The sequence below is a fragment of the Triturus cristatus genome, chromosome 4_1 (genome assembly GCF_964204655.1).
Source record: "Triturus cristatus chromosome 4_1, aTriCri1.1, whole genome shotgun sequence".
In the NCBI taxonomy this organism is placed as follows: Eukaryota; Metazoa; Chordata; class Amphibia; order Caudata; family Salamandridae; genus Triturus; species Triturus cristatus.
Window position 1 is genome coordinate 791,163,478 of NC_140585.1, and position 21,408 is coordinate 791,184,885.

The 21,408-nt window shown below is 43.2% G+C and overlaps 1 protein-coding gene across 1 annotated transcript in view; it reads left to right on the forward strand.

Moving 5' to 3' along the window:
• Positions 1-21,408, forward strand: part of CCDC38 (coiled-coil domain containing 38) — a 1,141,020-nt gene that overhangs the window by 248,803 nt on the left and 870,809 nt on the right. The window contains exon 7 of the mRNA XM_085653370.1: positions 13,523-13,713. Within this exon, the coding sequence (XP_085509496.1) occupies positions 13,523-13,713 (191 nt within the window). The remainder of the gene's footprint in view (positions 1-13,522; positions 13,714-21,408) is intronic.

Sequence of the window (21,408 nt, forward strand, 5' to 3'; positions counted from 1 at the left end):
GCAACACCAACTCCCCAGAGTTCTTTGGAAGTGCCTGCTGCTGTTGTTGGGCCTTCTGAGGAACTGCGTGTCGCAAGGAGCTGGAAGCGCGACTCGAGAAGGAGAAGCGTGCCGCCGTCTGAGCCGCTGTCGTCGCATCACGTAAAATATGTCGCTGCTGAGGGCCTGGGTTCCTGCGCATAGTTCTGCGCATAAGCAGAATCCCTGCAACACCAGCTCCCCAGAGTTCTTTGGAAGTGCCTGCTGCTGTTGTTGGGCCTTCTGAGGAACTGCGTGTCGCAAGGAGCTGGAAGCGCGACTCGAGAAGGAGAAGCGTGCCGCCGTCTGAGCCGCTGTCGTCGCATCACGTAAAATATGTCGCTGCTGCAGCTGTCGCATCGAGCGGAAGTGTCTCGCACCATCCAAGAAGTGTCTCGCAACACCGAAGAAGCGTGTCGCCATCACAGCCCTTGTAGCTGACTCATTGCACCGCATCAAGATGAGAGTCTCGCATCGAGGAAGAAGCGTGTCGCCATCGCAGCCATCGTAGTTGTAGCATTGCACCACATCAAGAAAAGCGAATCGCATCCACGGAGAACCGTGCCGCCGTCGGAGCTGTTGTCGTCGCATCGTGTAAAGGGGTGTCGCCGCTGCAGCATTGCATCGAGCGGAAGCGTCTCGCAACATCGGAGAAGAGTGTCGCTGCCAAAGACGCTGTCGTCGCATCGCGTAAAGTGTGTCGCCGCTGCAGCTGACGCATCGAATCGAGTCTTCCCGCAACATCGGAGAAGCATGCCGCATCTGGAAGATCTTCAAGTCTTTATTTCTTTGCACCAAAATCTTCAACGTATCAACATCGTTGCAACACTTTCATTGCCCTGCGTGTCGCATCTAAAAGGTACATTGACTTAAAGTGTCGCATTTAAGAACTAAAGAGAACTAAGCAAAATTCTACCATCCAAAGTAACAGTATTGTGTATTTTTATCGTTTAATGGTCTTCTGGTAAATCTATATAAAGAATACTTATTTTTGATATAAAACCTGTGTGGTGTCCATCTGTAGTGTTGTCACTAGATTACTGTATGTATTTCACAAATGCTTTACACACTGCCTCTGAGATAAGCCTGTCTGCTCGTGCCAAGCTACCAAGGGGGTGAGCAGGGGTTATTTTAGGAGTGTACCCCCTTACCCTGACTAGAGGCGAGGGTCCCTATTTGTCACAAGTGCATACCTGTGCCAACTAGAGACCCCCAAGTCTAACAGTATACATCACTCCCAAAAGAGTGATTTATATGTTCCCGTCTGTAACTGCTGGAATCCCCATATGTACAGAAGTGGGGGCTGACTTCTATCATAAGGTATAGAACTGCCTTGAATTAAGATCCTATGGGAATGGGGTTGTATTGGTGGTTGAAAGCACTACAAAATGGGACATTTCGAACACCCCAGGGGTTGGGTCTGTTTCCCAGAACTAAGGCCAACAAGGTGACAAGCAGGTTTATAGACCTGGCATTGATAGTGGCTGGACTTTACTGCTGCATTAGTTGAAGAAAGCTAAGGGGCTCTGTCATACAGAAGTGTGGGGGGCTTAAAAGTGGGCTGAATGTTAAGAAATAACATTAACCTGGGAGAAGCATCCAACTAACTGAGATCACTGAAACTGGGACTGCCCTAGTAACAGATATGCTAACAGTAGATGTAAACGGCCAAATATTCCACCCTATTGGTGACGGTACGCAGATATAACAATTGAAAGCGAGGTTCACAACTGCCTTGCATAAAGCAATGGAAGCATCACCCCCCCCTAACTTCAATATGTTCAATATGGCTATCAATATAATTGTTGCACCTCTGAGAGCCCTTACCCATAACACAGCTCAGGAATTCTCCCAATTCAGTACCGAGCACCCTGTCATCCAGCAGACTTGTTTTTAGGTATCGTCTGCACAGCGCTTGCAGTGTGCTTGAGAAATCTATTGTTTTTAATATAAACTTAAAAGGGACTTACATCCTGCCTCCTCTCTTTCCTGGCTTCATTGGTTCCTGTGTGTGCCACCTACCTTTCCTCCATTTCTATTGACTGTAGCATATTGTCCTGCATTTACCAATGCTTGTTCCTCATCTGCTTCTCTTATCAATTTCCTGCAGTCAAAATACTGTTAACATCTGCTTTGGTTGAGCTATATCTTCATAAAGTTTTGTCTTTTACTATTGCATCATATTTTTATAACAATGTATCACCTGGAGAGATTAAGTGATTTGCATAGAATCACAGGATGTTACATGGCGCTGCCAATCCGGGATCCCCAGCTTTCGAGCCAGCAGCTCTGACTGCTGCGCCACATCCGTTCTTTTCCATTTTATCTGTCAGGGAGCGCTTTCATTCTTCCGGACGATGATTGATGAAAACAGCTTTTTATTCATTACATAGGCGAAACCGATGCATTACCAATGCTTGTTTTCTTTTTCTGTTTGTTACTGCAAGCTACATGTCAAGCATAGACATAACTAAACGTCCACTGTTGATGGATGCTACTGAGCATTAAATTATGTTGATAAAAAGGTAGGCAAGAAAATAGGGAAATAAATAGCCAAGCCAACTAATTCAAATTGTAGCCTGCTGGAAGAATGTGGCGTTTTTACATTGAGTAATGTAAACAAATGTATTACGCAAAATCTGAATTGCTGGTTCTAGAGCCTACTTCCTTTTATAGAAGATAGGGCTGATAATTCTCAGTACGATAGTGCAGGGACACTACATTTCAAGGCCTCAATATCATCAGTCCATAAAAAGTTTAATTCCTTTCAGAATTCTGTCATTCCTGCCTGCTGATGGCGCCTTTTGATATAAATTCAGCCACCAGATTTGGGCCTACCACAGAAACTTCCCAAATACCACGTCTTCTGAGTCAATACTGTGCAGATTCTGACAACTTCAGTAGTGATTTTAGCTCCTTCAAAGCGGGTCTTGAAGCCGCCTCCTAAAGTTGACGATCTTCACTACATCAGTTAACAGATAGCTCCAATCTTGGTTCGAAGTTAACATCTTCAGCGCAGATGCTGTTTCTGCTTCCAGGGACTGATCAACCTGCCACTTTGTAGCTGAGAACTTTACATTATTCTAAGGCCAAGACTGGGTCTCATTATAGCGAGGCAGAATACCCTTAAACGTCTGGTTTAACATTGGAAAAATTGTAAAGAATTCATGAGCTATTTGGCTCTGTTACTGCGCAGGAGACACAACCAGAGGCAGTGTTGTGTTCCCATGGCTCCACGTTCATGGTGGAGGCAGCACGTTTCTAGTCACCATGCTCAATGGAGGAAGAGGCATCTTCTCTCACACGCTTTGTCAGTGTTTGTGATCTGCATGGCCACGGCTGGTCAGAGTACTGTTCAAAAGGCCTTCTGGAGTGCCAGGTGGGGAGGGCGGTGGGAAGAGTGTGGTAGCATGGAAAGGGAGTCACCAAATTTGCCTAGGAGATTTATTTTAGCCTTGGTTTTTTTCCGTCCTCACTAGGAACCTGTTAATGAGACTCGTTACACCTTAAAGCGCAGGATGCCACCTACGCCGCTGGATGGTGGTACCCTTTAATCATGCAATCAAGAAGGAAACTTTAGAGACCATTGCACCTTCCAGTCCTTGACATTCAGATGTTTTCCAATTTCCTTAGCCATGTCCGAGGCATAGCGATAAGTAAGGACACTAATAGTAACAAATGTATGCTTTGTGAATATATTCCTTACATGTAGTCACTGAATACCACTTGTCTTGATATTTCCTCACAAGTGGATTTTCCTAATCTGAAACTTCATACATCTGCTGAACACTCTACCTTTATATCTATCATTAGAAAGAGGTTAAAGACACCTTTTGTACGGCGATTGTAGAGGAGAAGACATTTTACATGGGTTTCCTGTTGTTTTAAATGAGGCTCTGCTGGGTAGAGTGAAGGAGGCATAGGAGAGGCTGCAGTGCATTCCGGTGATACGTTCAGTTTCCAGAAGAACCAACAACATCCTCCATTAGAGGCTGTGGTCCTGACTTCTTTGGGCAATAAATAGAACACTATTACAAATGACTTTATGGTCTTAGTTAACAATGCAAATAGGTTTTGTAAGTGGATGCCCTTCGAGCACATTTACATCATTTAGTTGAATTAGCGATAAATAGAGCTCAGTATCTTCTATAAAACGTTGCTTTTCTTCGATATTAGGTGTTCAAATGGCCTGAAATTCATTTTTGTATTTTATGGAGAGCTGCTGTTCAATCACTCATAATTTAGTAGCAAGTTAGTCTAATTCTGTGGCCTGCATGTGCTGCTTTTCAAGATAGCACCCATCTATCAGTAGTTTTTGTTAGGTTTTTGTCAGAATTGCTTACATTGATTCAGATACACAGGCACACTTGTTTACCGCCGTTAAAGCATCCAGGGCACTGAATAGATGGAAAGTGTTGCTAGCAATTTATATGTTATCATTTTTTACTCATTTCTGTAGCTGATCCACCAAGTACTTTCTTTAATGATTAAAGGAACATTAATCACCAATATCGGCATGATCATATATAATCATTGGGGAAATACAGGTCATAGTTCTGGTTGAATCCAAATTATTTGCATTCGTAAGGAATATTGTGAACCCATCAATTTGATATTGGAAGCCTAGACACCCTGAATATTCTCCTATTTTACGCTGTTTGTCTTCGGAAAAAAATGATTGTTCTTTTCATTATCGCAGTTTCTTATATATTCCATGTGTTTTGACCCTGTGGAGGCTTGTTCTTTGCTGTTCAGGGACTCTGGTGAAGAATTCTGCACCATATAAACATGCTTGTTGAAACTAACCTCTCAGAAAGAAACTCAAAACCCTACTTTTTTAGCACTAGCCTTCAGACAGCCGTAGCGTTCTCTTGTTGAAGTCTTAAGAGCGTGATTTAGGGTTTGGTGGCTGGATTACAGGAAGACAAGGTGGTGGAGGACTTTACGTCCACCACCCTGTCTTTAATCCACCCGCCAATTTAGAGATGTCCACTAGCCCTGCGGATATCTCTATACATTGGCAGGAACCACCATCATTGCATATCCCGTTAAGGTAGGAAAAGTTTGACAACACTGGCTACCAAACTTTTTCAAAGTTATTTATTTTTCAAAAACAAACTACCAAAGCCAGAGAAAAAAATTATTACTCCCACACCATGGGGCCTTATAGTCTAAAGTGCCATAATATATAGGGTGGGCTTTGCTTCGGCCACTTGCTCATGGTTTGATGGCTTTATTGTCCATCTCAGTTTGATGCTCGTGAATTAATGGCTTTCCTCCTTGGTTTTGTGTTTTTCCTACCTGTTGAGCATAGCCTCTTTCCATTGTTTTGATGTGCTGAGTTGTACTCTTCCACTCCTGATATCAGCAAACTATTTTTTCAGCTGTCTTTTAGCACTCCATGAGAGCCTACAGACACCTTTATCTGTTTGTTGCAAAATACCTATTGTCTGCATTATAGCTTTACATAGAGTGATCTTGGATCAGACCCTTATCCAGTATTGGGGTATCTTTCATAGATTTGCATGCATGAATAATTCCCCGTCGCCGAGATGGGAGTCCCACGGTAAAATACAAAAGTAGTGCCATAAGTAATAGGCCAAAAGAGGCCAAAGGCTATATCTTAGTAGCCTATCTACGTACTTTTAGGAAAAGGATCAAAAGTCTGCTCCAACCAATCAGCTATCAGCACCCTCTAGAACACTCCCAACAGAAGCAGATCTCCTCAGATTTTCACTGCACGTCTTGTGCTACTCAGTTTTCTTCTCTTCAGCTCTTCAAGCAAGCATGTCTGACAAGAAGGGCCTCTTCCGCTCCTGCAGGACCTGTGGGAAGAAGAGGGTCCATGTTGATGATCTTCATAAAGATTGTCTTTATTGCCTCTACACCAAAAATGAGGCTAAAGATTGTAAAATCTGCCGTACCTTTCCCAGCAAGACTCTGAGGGACAGAGAGGCTAGATTACTTTTGTGGCTCAAATCTAAAGAGCGTCCTTCTTCTTCGGCTGAGGAAGAGGACCAAGCTTCCACATCTAGCAAGAGGGCTAGGTCTCAAGAAGGCTCCTCAGGTGAGGGAAGAAAACATCTGAAAACTTCCCAGGAAAAATCTCTTCGCAAAGAGAGGAGTTCTAAACACTCCTCTGAGCCAGCATCATCTCCTCCTTCTACTCCACTCACAGAACGTTCAAGATCATCCTCTTCAGAAACTGTGAGTAAAAAGCACAAGAAATCTGTGTCGACAATGACTTTTACCACATCGTCAACGGTATGTGTTACTATTTTATCACCTATCTCATCGACGCAAATTTCTATTTCGACGAGACCATTGTCAAAACCCGGCGACGACGCACCGTCTACGAAGAAGCCGTCGAGGAAGCTATCGTCGACGAAGATTCCAACTGCACCGTCGACGGCACCATCTATGAACGTGCCTGTGATTCTACCATCGTCGATGACAGGACCGTCGACGAGAGACATTCCTACCATTCATATTTCTGCACCGTCGATGCCCCAGTAGACGAGAGTTTATCAGATAAAGACAATTCAAAGGCCTTTTCAGGACTGTAGTAAAATGTTTCCGTTACCACCTTCCCACCTGTTAGAAGGTTTCATGGAGGACAAGGATTATGATGAGGAAGAGGAGGAAGACCCATACAGAGTGGCTCATAGTCCATCAGAACTTAGCGTTAAATGTCAAGACACTGACGAGGATGATTACCAAGAGGAGCATTACCACCATGGGCAATATATAGCTCCACGGCATACATACCAGTTTCATCACAGGGAGGAATCTCGTCAGAGGGAAACATCTCATCTTCCTCCTGCACTTATACAAGACCTACAGGCTATGTTGGCGGATTATTGTCAGAGATTTCCTCCGCAGCAGATTCCGATAGAGAACCCAATTCCACAAGTAGAGGTTCCTGTTCCAGTACCAGAGCCTACTCGACCTAGTACACCGGCTCCTGCACAAGATCCACCTGCCACTGGACTTCAAGACACTTCCTCCACGGATGAGGAGGTTGAGAAAGGCGAATTGCCTAAACAGGCAGATGCTCCAGATCCATGGGACGATTATATCATCAAGACACCATCTCCGCCTCCCCATTTGCAGAGAGCAGCTGCTAGGTTTCAGCTCCCTATTACGGTAAAACAAACAGACTGTTTTTTACATGACTTCAAGGAGGATACTAGGAAGGTCATTCGCTCTATTCCCATCATTGATTACATCTGGCAAGAGAGCGTGAAAATCATGAAGACGCCGACATCCATAACTGCGGTGTTGCCTCGGATAGAGAAGAAATACCACGCTCCAGAGAACAGTCAATCTTGCCTCATAGGTCATCTGAGGCCAGATTCTGTAATATCTCAGGCTGCACAACGGCGTTCTAAAAGCCCTGCAACACCAATTACCACTCCTCCAGGCAAGGAGGGACGTCGTATGGATCTTTTGGGGAAAGAATTCTCTTCTATGGTTGCAGCTTTAATTAGAGCTGCTAATGCCTTGACAATCATTTGCCGTTATGACCGCTAAATGTGGTCAGATATGGCGGGATTCATAGATCTTATCCCAGAGGATCAAAGAGATGAGGCATGCAAGATCTTGTTAGAAGGTGAGCGAGCAGCCTCCGAAACAATTGACTGCACGTTGGACATCGCCAACACAAGCTTTCGGCAGTTAGCTGGGGCAGCTGTTCGTCAGCGCCAAGGTTGGCATAAAGTGACTACCTTTAGACCAGAAGTTCAGATAAAGTTTCTAGACATGGCCTATGATAGGGGTTCACTGTTCAGGAAACATATAGATGATGCCCTTTTGGCAATCAAAAATGACAGACACCGCAAAATCTTTAGGTGCTCTACAATATAGATGCATACCTTTCAGACGAGCCAGAGGGCGAGGATTCTCTACATATCGGGGCTGCTATCAGTCGAATCAGCAGTATCGACAGTACCAAACTCAGACAGTCGTACAACCAATCCTCTTACCATCAGTCATCGACGGCTGGTTTCTCTCTCCAGGGTGGCCGGAAGCGAACACAGCAACAGAGCCGTGACTCTGACAGAAAGCAATGAGCTTCTCAGGGTGGCAGTCAACCTTACCCATGGGTGTGAAAATTTCTGTTTATGTACAGCGGTGGCACAAGATCACTTCAGACCGCTGAGTGCTGGACCTCGTCACCAAGGGTCATCCACTAGATTTTCTCCAGATACCACCTACCACCCCGCCCAAGGGTCCCCCTCCCCCTCGTCTTCATTTATTGCGCAAAGAAGTCTTGATCATGCTCCTCAATGAAGCAATAGAAGTAGTACCATCCACGAAGAGAGGAACAGGTTTCTACTTTTGTTTCTTCCTAATCAATAAGAAGTCAGGAGAATGACAACCGATTCTGGATCCACGCAATCTCAACAAATTTCTCCAAAAACAAACATTCCGGATGGTAACACTTTCTGATATTCTGGGGTGCTTAAACAAAGGGGATTTCATGACTTCTCTGGACATGGACGACGCATACTTTCATATCCTTATTCATCTAAAACATCAAAAATATCTGCAATTCACAGTGGCTGGCACCCACTATCAACTCAAGGTGCTCCCGTTTGGCCTAAAATCGGCACCACGGATTTTCACCAAGTACTTAGCACCGGTAGCAGTGACTTTACGATCCCGGAGGATCCAAGTTTTCCCATACCTTGACGATTGGCTGCTCAAAGCTCCCTCGAAGCAAGAAGCCAAGGTTGCTACAACAATTAGTCTCCGTCTGTTTAATTCACTAGGGCTCACTTTGAACAAGGGCAAATCAAATTTAATTCCAACTCAGAACATTCTATTCCTCGGAGCATTCCTGGACACTGTCCCGTGCAAAGCATTCTTGTTTCAAGATCGTCAAGTGCGCCTTAAAAAATTAGCGACAGCCATTTAAAAAAGAGCGTCAGTTTCTGTCGAACATTCAAATCGCTCTTAGGAATGTGCTCCTCAGCGATCAACTTGATCCCTTTAGCACGGCTCACAATAAGACCTCTTCAAGAGGAATGGCAGGAACAATGGCAACAGGCATTGGGTTCTTTAGAGGATGTTATCCAAATAACCACACGTATGGTGGACACACTCCGTTGGTGGTCTCAAACAGCAAATCTTGCCCAAGGTCTCTCCTTTGTGCAAGACATCCCGGATTTCGTATTAACGACAGATGCTTCCATGGAAGGATGGGGAGGTCATCTGCAGGATTTGCACATCCAGGGAAGATGGTCTCAGTTACAGAAACAGCAGCACATCAACAGTCTGGCGCTTTGGGCCATTTTCTTGTCTCTGCAGACTTTCCTTCCAAGGATAGCAGGTTCCTCAGTGCTGGTACGTACTGACAATACGACCAGCATGTAGTACATAAACAAACAAGGAGGAACAAGGTCCATAACGCTTTCCCAGGAAGCGCAAGAATTGTGGGAACGGACAAGATTTCACGGAATAACCTTGAAGGCAGAGCATGTCAAGGGTCTACACAATACACTAGCGGATTTGCTAAGCTGATCTCTATCCGGCTGCCACGAGTGGGATTTAGAACAAACTCAAGTGAACAGGATCTTTCAGACATGAGGCAAACCAGCTCTAGATCTGTTTGCGTCACAGGAGAACAAGAAATGCTGATATTACGCCAGCAGGTTCCCTCAACCGGGGTCAAGAGGAAATTCCCTTTCAATGAGATGGTCCGGGATCTATGCCTACGCTTTCCCCCCCATTCCATTAATCCCCAGAGTGCTCAAGAAATAAAAACTTGAAGGCTGCCGCCTAATTCTGATTGCACCCCATTGGCCCAGACAGTATTGGTTCCAGGAGATTCTTCTGTTGTCACAAGACAAACCCATTCGCCTGCATCCCACACCGACCATGTTATCACAGAACAGTGGACAGGTAGTCCACCCGGATCCGCAATCCCAGCACTTACATGCATGGCTCCTGAATTCCTGGAGTTCAAGGATCTCAGTATTTCACAGAACTGTCGAGACATACTGTCTAAATCTCGTGCTGAAAGCACTATCAAGACGTATCGTTTAAAATGGAAAAGATTTTGTTGTTGGTGTGAAAACAATAAAGTTCATCCAGTCCAAGCTCCTGCTGAACAGATGTTACCTTACTTACTCTCACTGGCCAAGTCTGGACTCACTTTCTCGTCAGTCAAGGTTCACCTGGCTGCTATTTCCAGGTACAGGAAATCTCCGCAGCTTCCTTTTTCATGTTCATCTTCTCTTGTCAAACAATTCATGAAAGGAATTTTTCGCGCTTTCCCTCCTGTGCTTTTGCCTCCGGAGTGGGAGCACAATGTGGTGTTAGCACAACTGATGAGGCAACCATTTGAACCGATCCATAAAGCAGATCTGACATATCTCATATGGAAAGTAGCCCTCTTACTGGCTCTCACCTCTGCAAGAAGGGTTAGTGAGATTCAGGCTTTTACGATCAAAGAACCATTCTTGCGTTTTACACAGAACTATGTGATCCTGCGGACGAATCCTAAGTTCATTCCAAAAGTACCCACACAATTTCACTTGAACGAACCAGTTATACTGCAAACTTTTTTCCTGAATCCATCTACTCCAGCTGAGAAGTCATTACATTCATTAGATGTTAAACGATGTTTGAAGTTTTATCTTCAGAGGAAAAAGGATATTAGAAAAACGGATCAACTGTTAGTGGCCTATGGTCAGGGGAAACAAGGAACTGCTGTAACAAAGGCTACATTAGCCAGATGGGTCGCATCGGCTATTCACTTGTGCCACGAAAAAGCAAACAAACCTCTCAGGGTAAAAGCTAAAGCCCACTCCACCAGGACTGTTGCGGCATCTACAGCTTTGTTTGCGGGAGTTACATTGGACAAGATATGCCGTGCTGCCACATGGAAAAATGTCCACACGTTCACGGGGCACTACTGCCTCCAATCTGCACAAAAGGAGGATGCAGCGGTTGGACAAGCTGTGTTACGCCATCTCTTTCAATAAGGTCAGATTCTTTAAATTTCTTTAACCCTTGTCTATTATCAGTTTTCTCTACTGTTGCACTGATTACAATGTTCGTGCTCTTATATTTCTCAATTTATATGTTTCTCATGCGGCTATCCACTGTATGGTTATTGCTTTTATGCTTTGTCATTGCAATGTTTCAAAATGGTGGAATTATATTGGGAGTGTTAAATGGTAAGTCTCCCACCATCCGCAAACGACAGTACAATTTCGGTACTGCTTGCTATTCTGATTCAGACATGTGAATCTATGAAAGATACCCCAATACTGGATAAGAAAACAAGTTACTTACCTGTAACTAAAGTTATCCAGTATTGGTATCTTTCATAGATCCACATGCACCCACCCTCCTCCCCGTGGAACCAGTTCTCAGTGATTTTAGGGATATTTACTTCCCACTTGTGCTTGGAAAATCTGAGGAGAACTGCTTCTGTTGAGATTGTTCTAGACGGTGCTGATAGCTGATTGGTTGGAGCTGACTTTTGGTCCTTTTCCTATAAGGACGTAGATAGGCTACCAGGATGCAGCCTTTGGCCTCTTTTGGCCTATTTATTACTTATGGCACTACTTATGTATTTTACTGTGGGGCTCCCATCTCGGCGACGGGGAATGATTTAGGCATGTGAATCTATGAAAGATACCAATCCTGGATAACTGTTGTTACAGGTAAGTAACTTGTTTTCTTATGCATGGTTCAGACAGGACCTGGCCTGGCAGTTTCGACCAGACTGTTCTCATTTGAACTGAGTCAAGACAGATTTGCTTATGGCTGGGTACAACCTGAGGTGGCATGGTGTGCAAAATAACTATGGACCCGATTCACTAAAGTAATCTGAGGCAAAATCCTAACTTTACGACTTTCGGTATTCACAAAAGGCATTCAGAAGTAGTAAAGTTAGGATTCCTAACTTTACTACTCCTAAACTGAGACAAAACCCTAACTTTACGACTTTTGGTATTCACAAAAGGCATTTAGGAGTAGTAAAGTTAGGATTCCTTACTTTATTACTCCTAAACTGAGAAAATCCTAACTCTACGACTTTCGGTATTCACAAAAGGCATTTAGGAGTAGTAAAGTTGGGATTCCTAACTTTACTAGTCCTAAACTGAGAAAAATCCTACCTTTATGACATTCGGTAGTCACAAAAGGCATTTAGGAGTAGTAAAGTTAGGATAACTTTACTACTCCTAAATGCCTTTTGTGAATACCGAAAGTCGTGAATTTAGGATTTTGTCTCGGATTACTTTTGTGAATCGTCCCAAATCGATTTCAATACAGCCTCAAGTAATTACCAGTGGGTGTGATTAATTCAAGCATTCTATCCATCACTTTTGTATACTTTAGTGTGTTGCTTTATGTGGGGTGGGAATGCCCAGACCTGGGTCCTGTGTCACAGAAGTCCAAGTTATACCTGGCTGATGAGCCCTTTCTAGGGCAAAACCAGTCCTGGGTAGCTTGTGTTTCGGTTTAGAGGGGACCTGGCCTGGCAGTTCTTGCTAGCATGTTCCCATTGAAGTAGGATCTAGACTAATTTCTATATGTCTGCGTTCAACCTGAGGTTGAATGGGATGCAAAATTACAATGACTGGGACGCAACCTTGAGTAATTACCAGTGGGTGTGATTAATTCAAGCATTCTATCCATCACTTTTGTATACTTTAGTGTGTTGCCCTAAGTGAGATGGGAATGCCCAGACGTGGGTCCTGGGCTCACTGTGTCACTGGAACAAAGCTATACCTGGCTGATAAGCCGTTACTAGGACGAAACCGGTCCTGGGTTGCTTGTGTTTCGGTTCAGAGAGGACCTGGCCTGCCAGTTTGGGTCAGCCTTTTCCCACTGGAGCAGGATCAAGACTGATTTGTATATGTCTGGGTCCAACCTGAGGTGGAATGGTGTGCAAAATAACGATGGACTGAGATGCAGCCTTGAGTAATTACCAGTGGTTGAGATGAATTCAAGCATTTCACCCATTACATTTGTATACTTTAGTGTAGTTTATACAAAGCATCAGAAAGACTAAATTGCACTCTCCTGTTCACCAAGTGCAGTGGAGGTGCATGGAGTTTAAGGCATTCCTTTTCAGCAAAGTGATCCTCAGAAGATTGGAGAAGTAGACAGAGCATATGTGTTGCTCTGGTCCCTTTTATTATTCAAGAGTTGATATCTAGTCATGAAACTGGTTCCTACAGGCGGATAATTATTTTATTTTGTTTGACCGGTTTTAGTTTTCAATTGTTTAATGCAATAGAGTTAGATTCTTATGCTTCGTATATGTGCTACATTTGTAAACTTGAGTGAAATTCCATTGGGCTAAATATGTATAGTAAAACCAAGCTGCACATGCAATCCAGTGAACATATTTTGGTAATAAACATGACGTGCATAAGTTACCTTTATCAGTACAAGACATATTAAACTAAAAAACTAATGAGCATCATATAATTGTTTAATGTATACATTTCATTTTGTTTGTTATGTTTAAATCATTCAGTGATATTTCAAAAAAGGAAGAAATCTTGAAGGAATTTTTGATGTATCGCGATTTCTTGAAGAAATTGTCTCCACCGGAGTGGCAAGAACAGCAGAATAAGAAGAGATTCATTGCTTTGAGACTCAAACAAAGGGAAAGGATTAGGAAGCATAGAGAATCACACGTATTCATATTGCCACCACTTGCACATGGTAGGGTTTTAATTTATTTTACTTCTTAATGCAAAAATAATTCAGCAATGACATACAAATGCTCAGCTAGATCATGGTCGCAGTGATACTAGGACAGTGAAATCTCTGCACTGTGGGAAACGTAATCTGTCCCATGTATATTTTCAGGTCATCCCAAGTTACCCTAAACCAAATAAATAGGAAGCTGGCAATAATATTACAAAATATTAATTAATACTCTGTTATGATATGTTTTAAAAAGTGGGTTTACTCCAGGTACTGAAAGCAAGTTCTGTTGTCACTCTATTTAATAGTTTTTTCAGCTTTGGCGTGATAAAAAAGTGTGTCAACCTGTAAACCTCAAGTTACACAAATATCTATGTGGTCATTGTGGTAACCTATTTAACTGTATTACTTGTTTATGGCATGGACTTACAGCCAGATCCTCTTTTACATGGTGAGCATAACTCCAGGGCAACATCTGTGGTTCTTCAGCTTCAATTTCTCTATTTTTTATTTATATAGCACAAACACGACTTTTGCGACTATCAGGCGACATGTATAAAAATAGCAACTACAACAGTGAGAGATATGGTATGGGAGAATCCCCTAGAGAGAAAACAACAGGTTCTAGGCAGATAACAACCCGTTGAACAGCATACAAACATAGTCTGAGAGAAATAAGCATGCATGCAGACTACTTGATAAATCATGTCCTGGAAAAAATGAATGCGTTCTACGGCATTAATTAGTTCATGAGTATCCTTTTAACTTCTTTCTTGAATGAATCAGTTTAGGAATTCATTCTGATTTCAGGGGAAAGGGTGTTCTAGATTCTCAGGGTCTAAAAGTGAAAAAGTAAGTCATAGAGCAATGATTACTCTTTCTCTTAGAGAACTTTTTGTCACTTTTGAAAACGTACATTTGGAGACAGTCATTCAAGGATCATCTACCAGAATCTTCTATAGCTCTCTTGGTCTGTTCTAGGTAGTCATTTCCTCCATCCGGATTAATTTATAATGGGTCTCAACATCACAGGTTACTTTGCCTGCTTTGATGAAGTAAACATTTTAAACTGTTTTATAATGACATATTGTAAAAATGGCTTGTAGTGGGTTGTCACACTATTGCAACTCACTCCCTGTACATTCTGCCTCCTAGGACCTGCACAGTCAATGTATTTCGAGCTCCCCTGGTACTAATAATGTAATTTCCAATAACTCTGATGCATATTCATTTGGCTCCTTCTCTGAAATTCACACAATGTAGAACATCCCTATGCATGCCTAAGGTCTCCTAAAACCTCTTGTTTTCCAATCAACCACATAAATAGTATACATGGCCAAAAGGAGACAATTTTATTTTAACCAGTTAGCCAAATGACAAAACAAATGGTTCATTTGTATAAATGTGTGCGACGTGGTGTTCTTTTGATCATGAGTGTGTCCTGTGTTTGTTGCTGCTATTGCTCATTTGCACTGCGTATTTTGCATTTACAATACTTTTTAAACATAAAATTAGTTTATCATGTGCTTTTTAAACCCTCGCATTTGTGATGTCCGCCTGTTAGAGCAGGTCCGCTGTACTTTTGGGTCAGCTTTCTAGTCTTTTTCCACTGCTGGGCCATAAATAGTCACCTTGGCGCGACTGCGCAGCGTGTGAGACATGGTGTTCTTTTGATCATGAGTGTGTCCTGTGTCTGTTGCTGCTATTGCTCATTTGCACTCTGCATTTTGCACTTACAATACTTTTTAAACATAAAATTATTTTATTGTGTGCTTTTTAAACCCTCGCATTTGTCCCTCATTCATTTGCTTGACTCAGCGATGTCCGCCTGTTAGAGCGGGCCCGCTGTGCTTTTGGGTCAGCTTTCTAGTCTTTTTCCTCTGCTGGGCCATAAATTGTCACGCTGGCGCGCCAAAGGCACGCCAAAGGCAAGCCCATCTGCGCCCGTCCACTCACCAGCCGCGCACAGTGCCAGCCATGCTGCCGGTTTGGGAAGGAATTCTGCCGAGAAGTCAGGCCTCTGCTATACAAGTGAAGTACTACGGGCTATAGGTGAGTGGGGAGATGGAGCCGGGGCGGTCAAACTGGCAAAAACGGCTGGGCTGGAGTCTGACTTTGTTAAAAGGGATACCCTTAGGTGTGGCCTACTTAATGTCAGGTCTTTATCTAGGCACTATTTGGATACTCAACTATTGCTAGAGTCACACAATTTAGATGCCTTATTTATGACCGAGACTTGGACGTACCCCGGGTCAGACCTGGAGCTGGGTCCGGCCTGTCCACTGGGGTTCAAAGCATTTCATACGCAATGTTCCAGTGGCACAGGTGGTGGGGTTGGGATTATCTTCAAGGAGACATGGGATATCTCTCCTATGGATATCAACGAGGTGGAAGGTTCTGAATTACTGGGCTTCTCACTAAAATATTGTAAAAGACATGTGTTGACTGGCATTATTTGTTATAGGCCCCCCGGGGTAGCTAGTTTCCAACAACAGCAGGATCTAACTGACGTTTTTAGTAATATGGCACTCACTCATGCCAGATTCATCATTCTGAGGGACTTTAACATGTGGACCAATGGGAGCCTGGACTCAGGGTATAACAATCTCCTACAATCCTGCGAGAACCTGAATCTGTTACAATGGATTACAGAACCCACACATTGGGGAGGACATGTATTAGATTTGATCTTTGCTGATAAAGACTCCACTGGAGTGGAAAAAATCCTGCCAGTGGATGGTCCGATCACCACTTGGTTAAATTTCGAGTGAACAATCCCAGGCAGAGTGGTCCAACCACTAGGGTGGTTAGGAGTTTTCTAAGCAGGGATTGGAATGGATGTTTGAAGAAGGCAACAGTATCCGCTGTATTCCATATTAAAGGGTCCTTTGACTCTGGAAAACAGGTGGAAGAGTATTATGCGTCTTTCTGTGGACACATAAATGGAAAGCTTGATCAGATTGCCCCTTTAAAATTTGTTAAAAAATTAAGTAGACCGTCAAGCCCATGGTACAGTGAAAAACTGAGAAATCTGAAAATGGGCTGTAAACAGGCAGAAAGGAAGTGGAGGAGGGCATATGCAGATAAGGATAAGACCACCTGGAAGGAGAAAATATTAAGCTATAAGGAAGAAATTGCTACTGCAAAAGCAGAACACTTCGCAGATATCATTCTGAAGGCACCTAATAATACAAAGAGTAATTTTAAAATCATGAACGACATTACTAGTCCAGAACGCACAAAAAATAAGGTTCTTCCCACACAAGAGCTGTGTGATAGCTTAGCAGCTTTTTTGAGGACAAGATCAGCAAAATTATTGAAGGGTTGGAAATGGATGACTCTGATGGTGTGAATAGCAGGCCACTATCAGATAAGCAGGAAGGTTGAGTTGGTGTGACCAAGCCATTGGATCAGATGGCTTTTTTGGATCATTTTGAGATGCCCTCTGAGGAGGACTTCAATAAAACAGTTCTAGGTGTTTCCTCAGGGTCACCTATGGACCCTCTTCCTCACAAAATATGGAAAGAGTTAGGCTCAGAACTCTTTCCATTGCTTCGACAGTTGTGCAGTCAATCCTTGAGTAGCGGGTTGGTACCGACCTACTGGAAACAAGCAATTATAACTCCACTTCTGAAAAAACCTACACTTGATCCAGCCTGCCCTAAAAGTTATAGGCCCATTTCTCTTCTACCTTATCCAGTGAAGATCCAGTGAAGATCACAGAGCGTTTGGTAAGCAAAGGCCCTCTCCCAGTTTCTGGAGGTCAAAAGTAAGCTGGAGGATGCGCAATTTGGCTTCTGCCCACCGCGCATGTCCATGATATGTATACCCTTGCGTTACGCTACCTCCTCGTCACTTGAATTTTTGTATTGGAGGACCGGCAGCATTGAGGTAAGCTGTACTCCCGCCCTGTAATCCCTTCACCCGTAACTCCTTGATTGTTGGCAATGTCCGTCTGATCTTTCACTCTCCCCCTACAGTGCATTGCCACCCTGCCTTAAATCTTTACGTTGGATTTCCAACCTGCGGACCCGTTTCCTTGGTCTGTCCCCGTACAGGTAATCAACCCCCCATTTCTCTTTTATCCATACCCTTCCCCGTAGTTCTCTTCCATTCACGCTCTTTTCCCTTGTATTTTCTAGGATACCACACGCTTCGGCATAACTGCTTGAGCATATCTGTTAACAGTTACCTACAGTCACACCGTACCATCCCTCTCCCGGATAATTTTTGTTCGCACTCATTGGGTGAGCGTTCCCTTCCGTGTCTCAATGCGGTACTTTTTGTAGCACTCACGCTCTCACGGTATACCCTTAATCATCTGCCATCACAAGTTCTCCTTTGTATATACCGTGCGAAACGTTGCACACCCTTGCTTCAATTCTCCACGGCTGTTATATCGATCAACACCGGCATAATTTCACACTGTCTAAGCCATTAGTACCCACTTATTTTACGCATGGTACCTCCGCCACCATTAACACTGTGTTAGCTTGTGGCCATTCGTAAGCATTATTAATGCGTGCTCCTTCTATTTATCTCCGGCAACCACACGAGCCGTTTTCTCAGCACTTGGCCATTTTCTGAAGTTCGCTGCTCCATCACCTATTTCCTCCGCATGGAATCACTCGCTAAACCGTTCTTTTAGATCACTATTCCTGCGCATGGTTCCTCCAGCACATTCCTCTTTTCCCCTGTTCCATTATCAGACGCATGCGCACATACTAGCATGCTAAATTGCGCATATCTCTTGCGAATCTCTCCCCTTTTCTCTATGTCAACCCTTTTGTTCTCTACTTTCGCAGGCAATTTCTTATGCTCAGGCCAGCAGATATTTATGTCCTGATGATGATCCTAGTATTTTACGACAGGATCGAAACGTCGTCGACCTAAGTTAACAACGTGCACATTAATCCACTGTGTAAAAAAGTGCATTTGTTGTTGTAAAAAAGCTTTTAACATTGGATAATGTAGACAAGCTCTTTCCGTCTTGCCTGAAATGCCCTTGTTCACTTGTATGTAATTGTTTTTGTGTGATGCCATTTCTCTCTGAAGGATACAGGACTGTGTCCCACAATCAGTATGTTGTCTTATATGTGAAAGTCTTATTTAAAAATTAAAAGGTTTGTCCGGCTGGACATCCCCCAATATAGTACCGATTCTGGACTATATTTATTCCATATGTATCTTGAATGTTCTAAGGACCACTGATTTTTGTAAATTACTATTTCCCAAGGTCCTTGATTACCTTGTTTGGGTTCCCTTGTGTCCCTTCAAATATGTTAAGCGCAATCGCTGGATTGCAAGGGTTTGGATACCTAGCCCCTTACCAGTAAGTGGGTTCCCTCTCCTGTTTCTTTTCCTTTTCTCACTTCTCTCATCTTGGTCTGGTATGTCTGATCACGCGCCCTTATATTCTGACGAGTATATCAAAAAAATCTGTGAGAGTCCCTCTTTATTTTCTGACTCTGCAGACTCTCCCTCTTCTGCTAATGTATCCTCAGCTGAACAACTTGAAAAGTGCAAAAAGAAACAAGTGCGCCTTCAACTCATGATCCGCATGCTCACTGAATATTTAAAAGCAGAAACCATCCCCACAAGACTACAAGTACGCAATATTCCAGGAATTTTTACCGACAACCCTAAATACATCAATAGTTTTAGTTATATTGGCACTACCTGCTCGCGACATTGGTTGGTGTTAGGCATCGACACGGCTGCAGAAGCCCTTAAAAAACTTGCAGAGGAAATCTTAGAGATAGAAAAACAGATTAAGGAATCGTGCCCAATTGCTGACAGTAAAAAACTACTAGAGCAGATACAAAAAACTGTTGACGATTTCTATAGAATAGAGCAAAATAAAAAATCAGTTAAAGTTCGAAAAGACATTAGAACATACAATATTGAACGCACCTACCCATATTTACAAAAGGATTTTTACTCCCAAAGGGCTTATTCTAACCCACAAAACAGCAGACCTTGGGGCCGCTTCAATAGACGTAACAATCTAGTGGGTTTCTCAGATACCTCTGCTGATTCTTCAGATAACTCTGACACAGGTGAAGGCACCAGCTCTTCCACTTGTCCCCCTGGCACCAGTTACCCAGGTCCAAGCAGTAATTTTTTAGGCAGAGGCCACAACGAACCACCAAAACGTGGCCGTGTCAAACAACCCCAAAGATGGTACAACCCATCGGGCGAACGCCAAACTCGCCAAAAGTTTTATCAATGGTAACTATTGACAAACACTAAAATATACCCATCTTTAACCTTTCACAACATGTACTCACAGACCCTGAGCTGTCTTTACTTAGCAAGGGTTTGTCCTTTGTCCCTACAACTCATCCAAATTTCCTGGAACTGTATACCAAATTACTTAGATTTTTTAGACGCCTACGTCTACATACTTTTTTTCTCCTGAATCCATCTCCCCCCCAGATCGCATACACTCCTTTCAGACCCCCATCCAAATTCTCCCCTTCCTCCAGTATGATCCCCAGCGAGATAACTACTTTTGAGAAACTAGTTCTCAGTGATTTAGCTGCCTTGGAAACCAAAAGGTGTTTCATTCCCTATAACATCACTCTACAAGAGAAGAAAGCCATAACGTCTTTAAAAGAAAACGACTCGCTAATCATCAAATCAGCAGATAAAGGTGGTGGGATTGTCCTCCAAGAAAAGGTCATGTATAAGGCAGAAATTCAATGCCAACTATCCAACACAGACCACTACTGTAGATTACTCACCAACCCTACAAAAGAACTACAGACACTCATTGCACAAATCACCACTGAAGCTAAACTTGAAGGATTTCTAAGTCAGAAAGAATTCCTCTTCTTTAATGTCAAATCGCCCCGCACTCCGGTCATATACACTCTCCCCAAAGTCCACAAAAATCTGACTAACCCACCAGGACGTCCTATAGTCTCTGGCTGTGGCTCTATTCTCGAGCCTTTGGGTCAATATATTGACCATTTCATCAAGGAATTCGTTCCTGTAACACAATGTTACATTAGGGACAGCATGGCCATGATCAATCTCATTGAACATCATCCCTTCAACCCCGAGCATAATCTCCTATGTACCATGGATGTAGAATCACTCTGCACTAACATTCCACAAATCCCGGCACTCCTTGTCATTCGCGACATCCTTGATTCCAGACCCCGTCCCCACTTTGTACCTACTCTCTTCATTATTCAATTGCTAGAACTTTGTCTGACCCGCAATTTTTTCAGCTTCGAAAATGAATTTTATCAACAAGTGAAAGGTACATCCATGGGTGCAGTTTTCGCACCAAATCTGGCCATTCTTTATATGGACCACCTTGAAGAAAGTACAATCCTCTCTACCACTAACCCATTCCTCCCTGGTATAGTCCTGTGGCGTCGCTACATAGACGATATCTTCTTGATTTGGAATCAGGATGAGATTACACTCTCCCAATTTGCCCATTGGTTGAACAATAACTGTTCTGGACTTACCTTCACCAACACGCATCACAGATTACACATCCCCTTTCTAGACCTAACTGTGTACTACTCTAATGGGGAATTACTTACTAAACTGTATAGGAAAAGCACAAAAAAGAATACCTTACTTCGGTTTGAAAGCCACCACCCCAGAGCATTGAGAGACTCTCTTCCATACTCACAATTTCTGCGCATCAGACGCAATTGTTTTTCAAAGGAAGATTACTTCCTCGAAGCA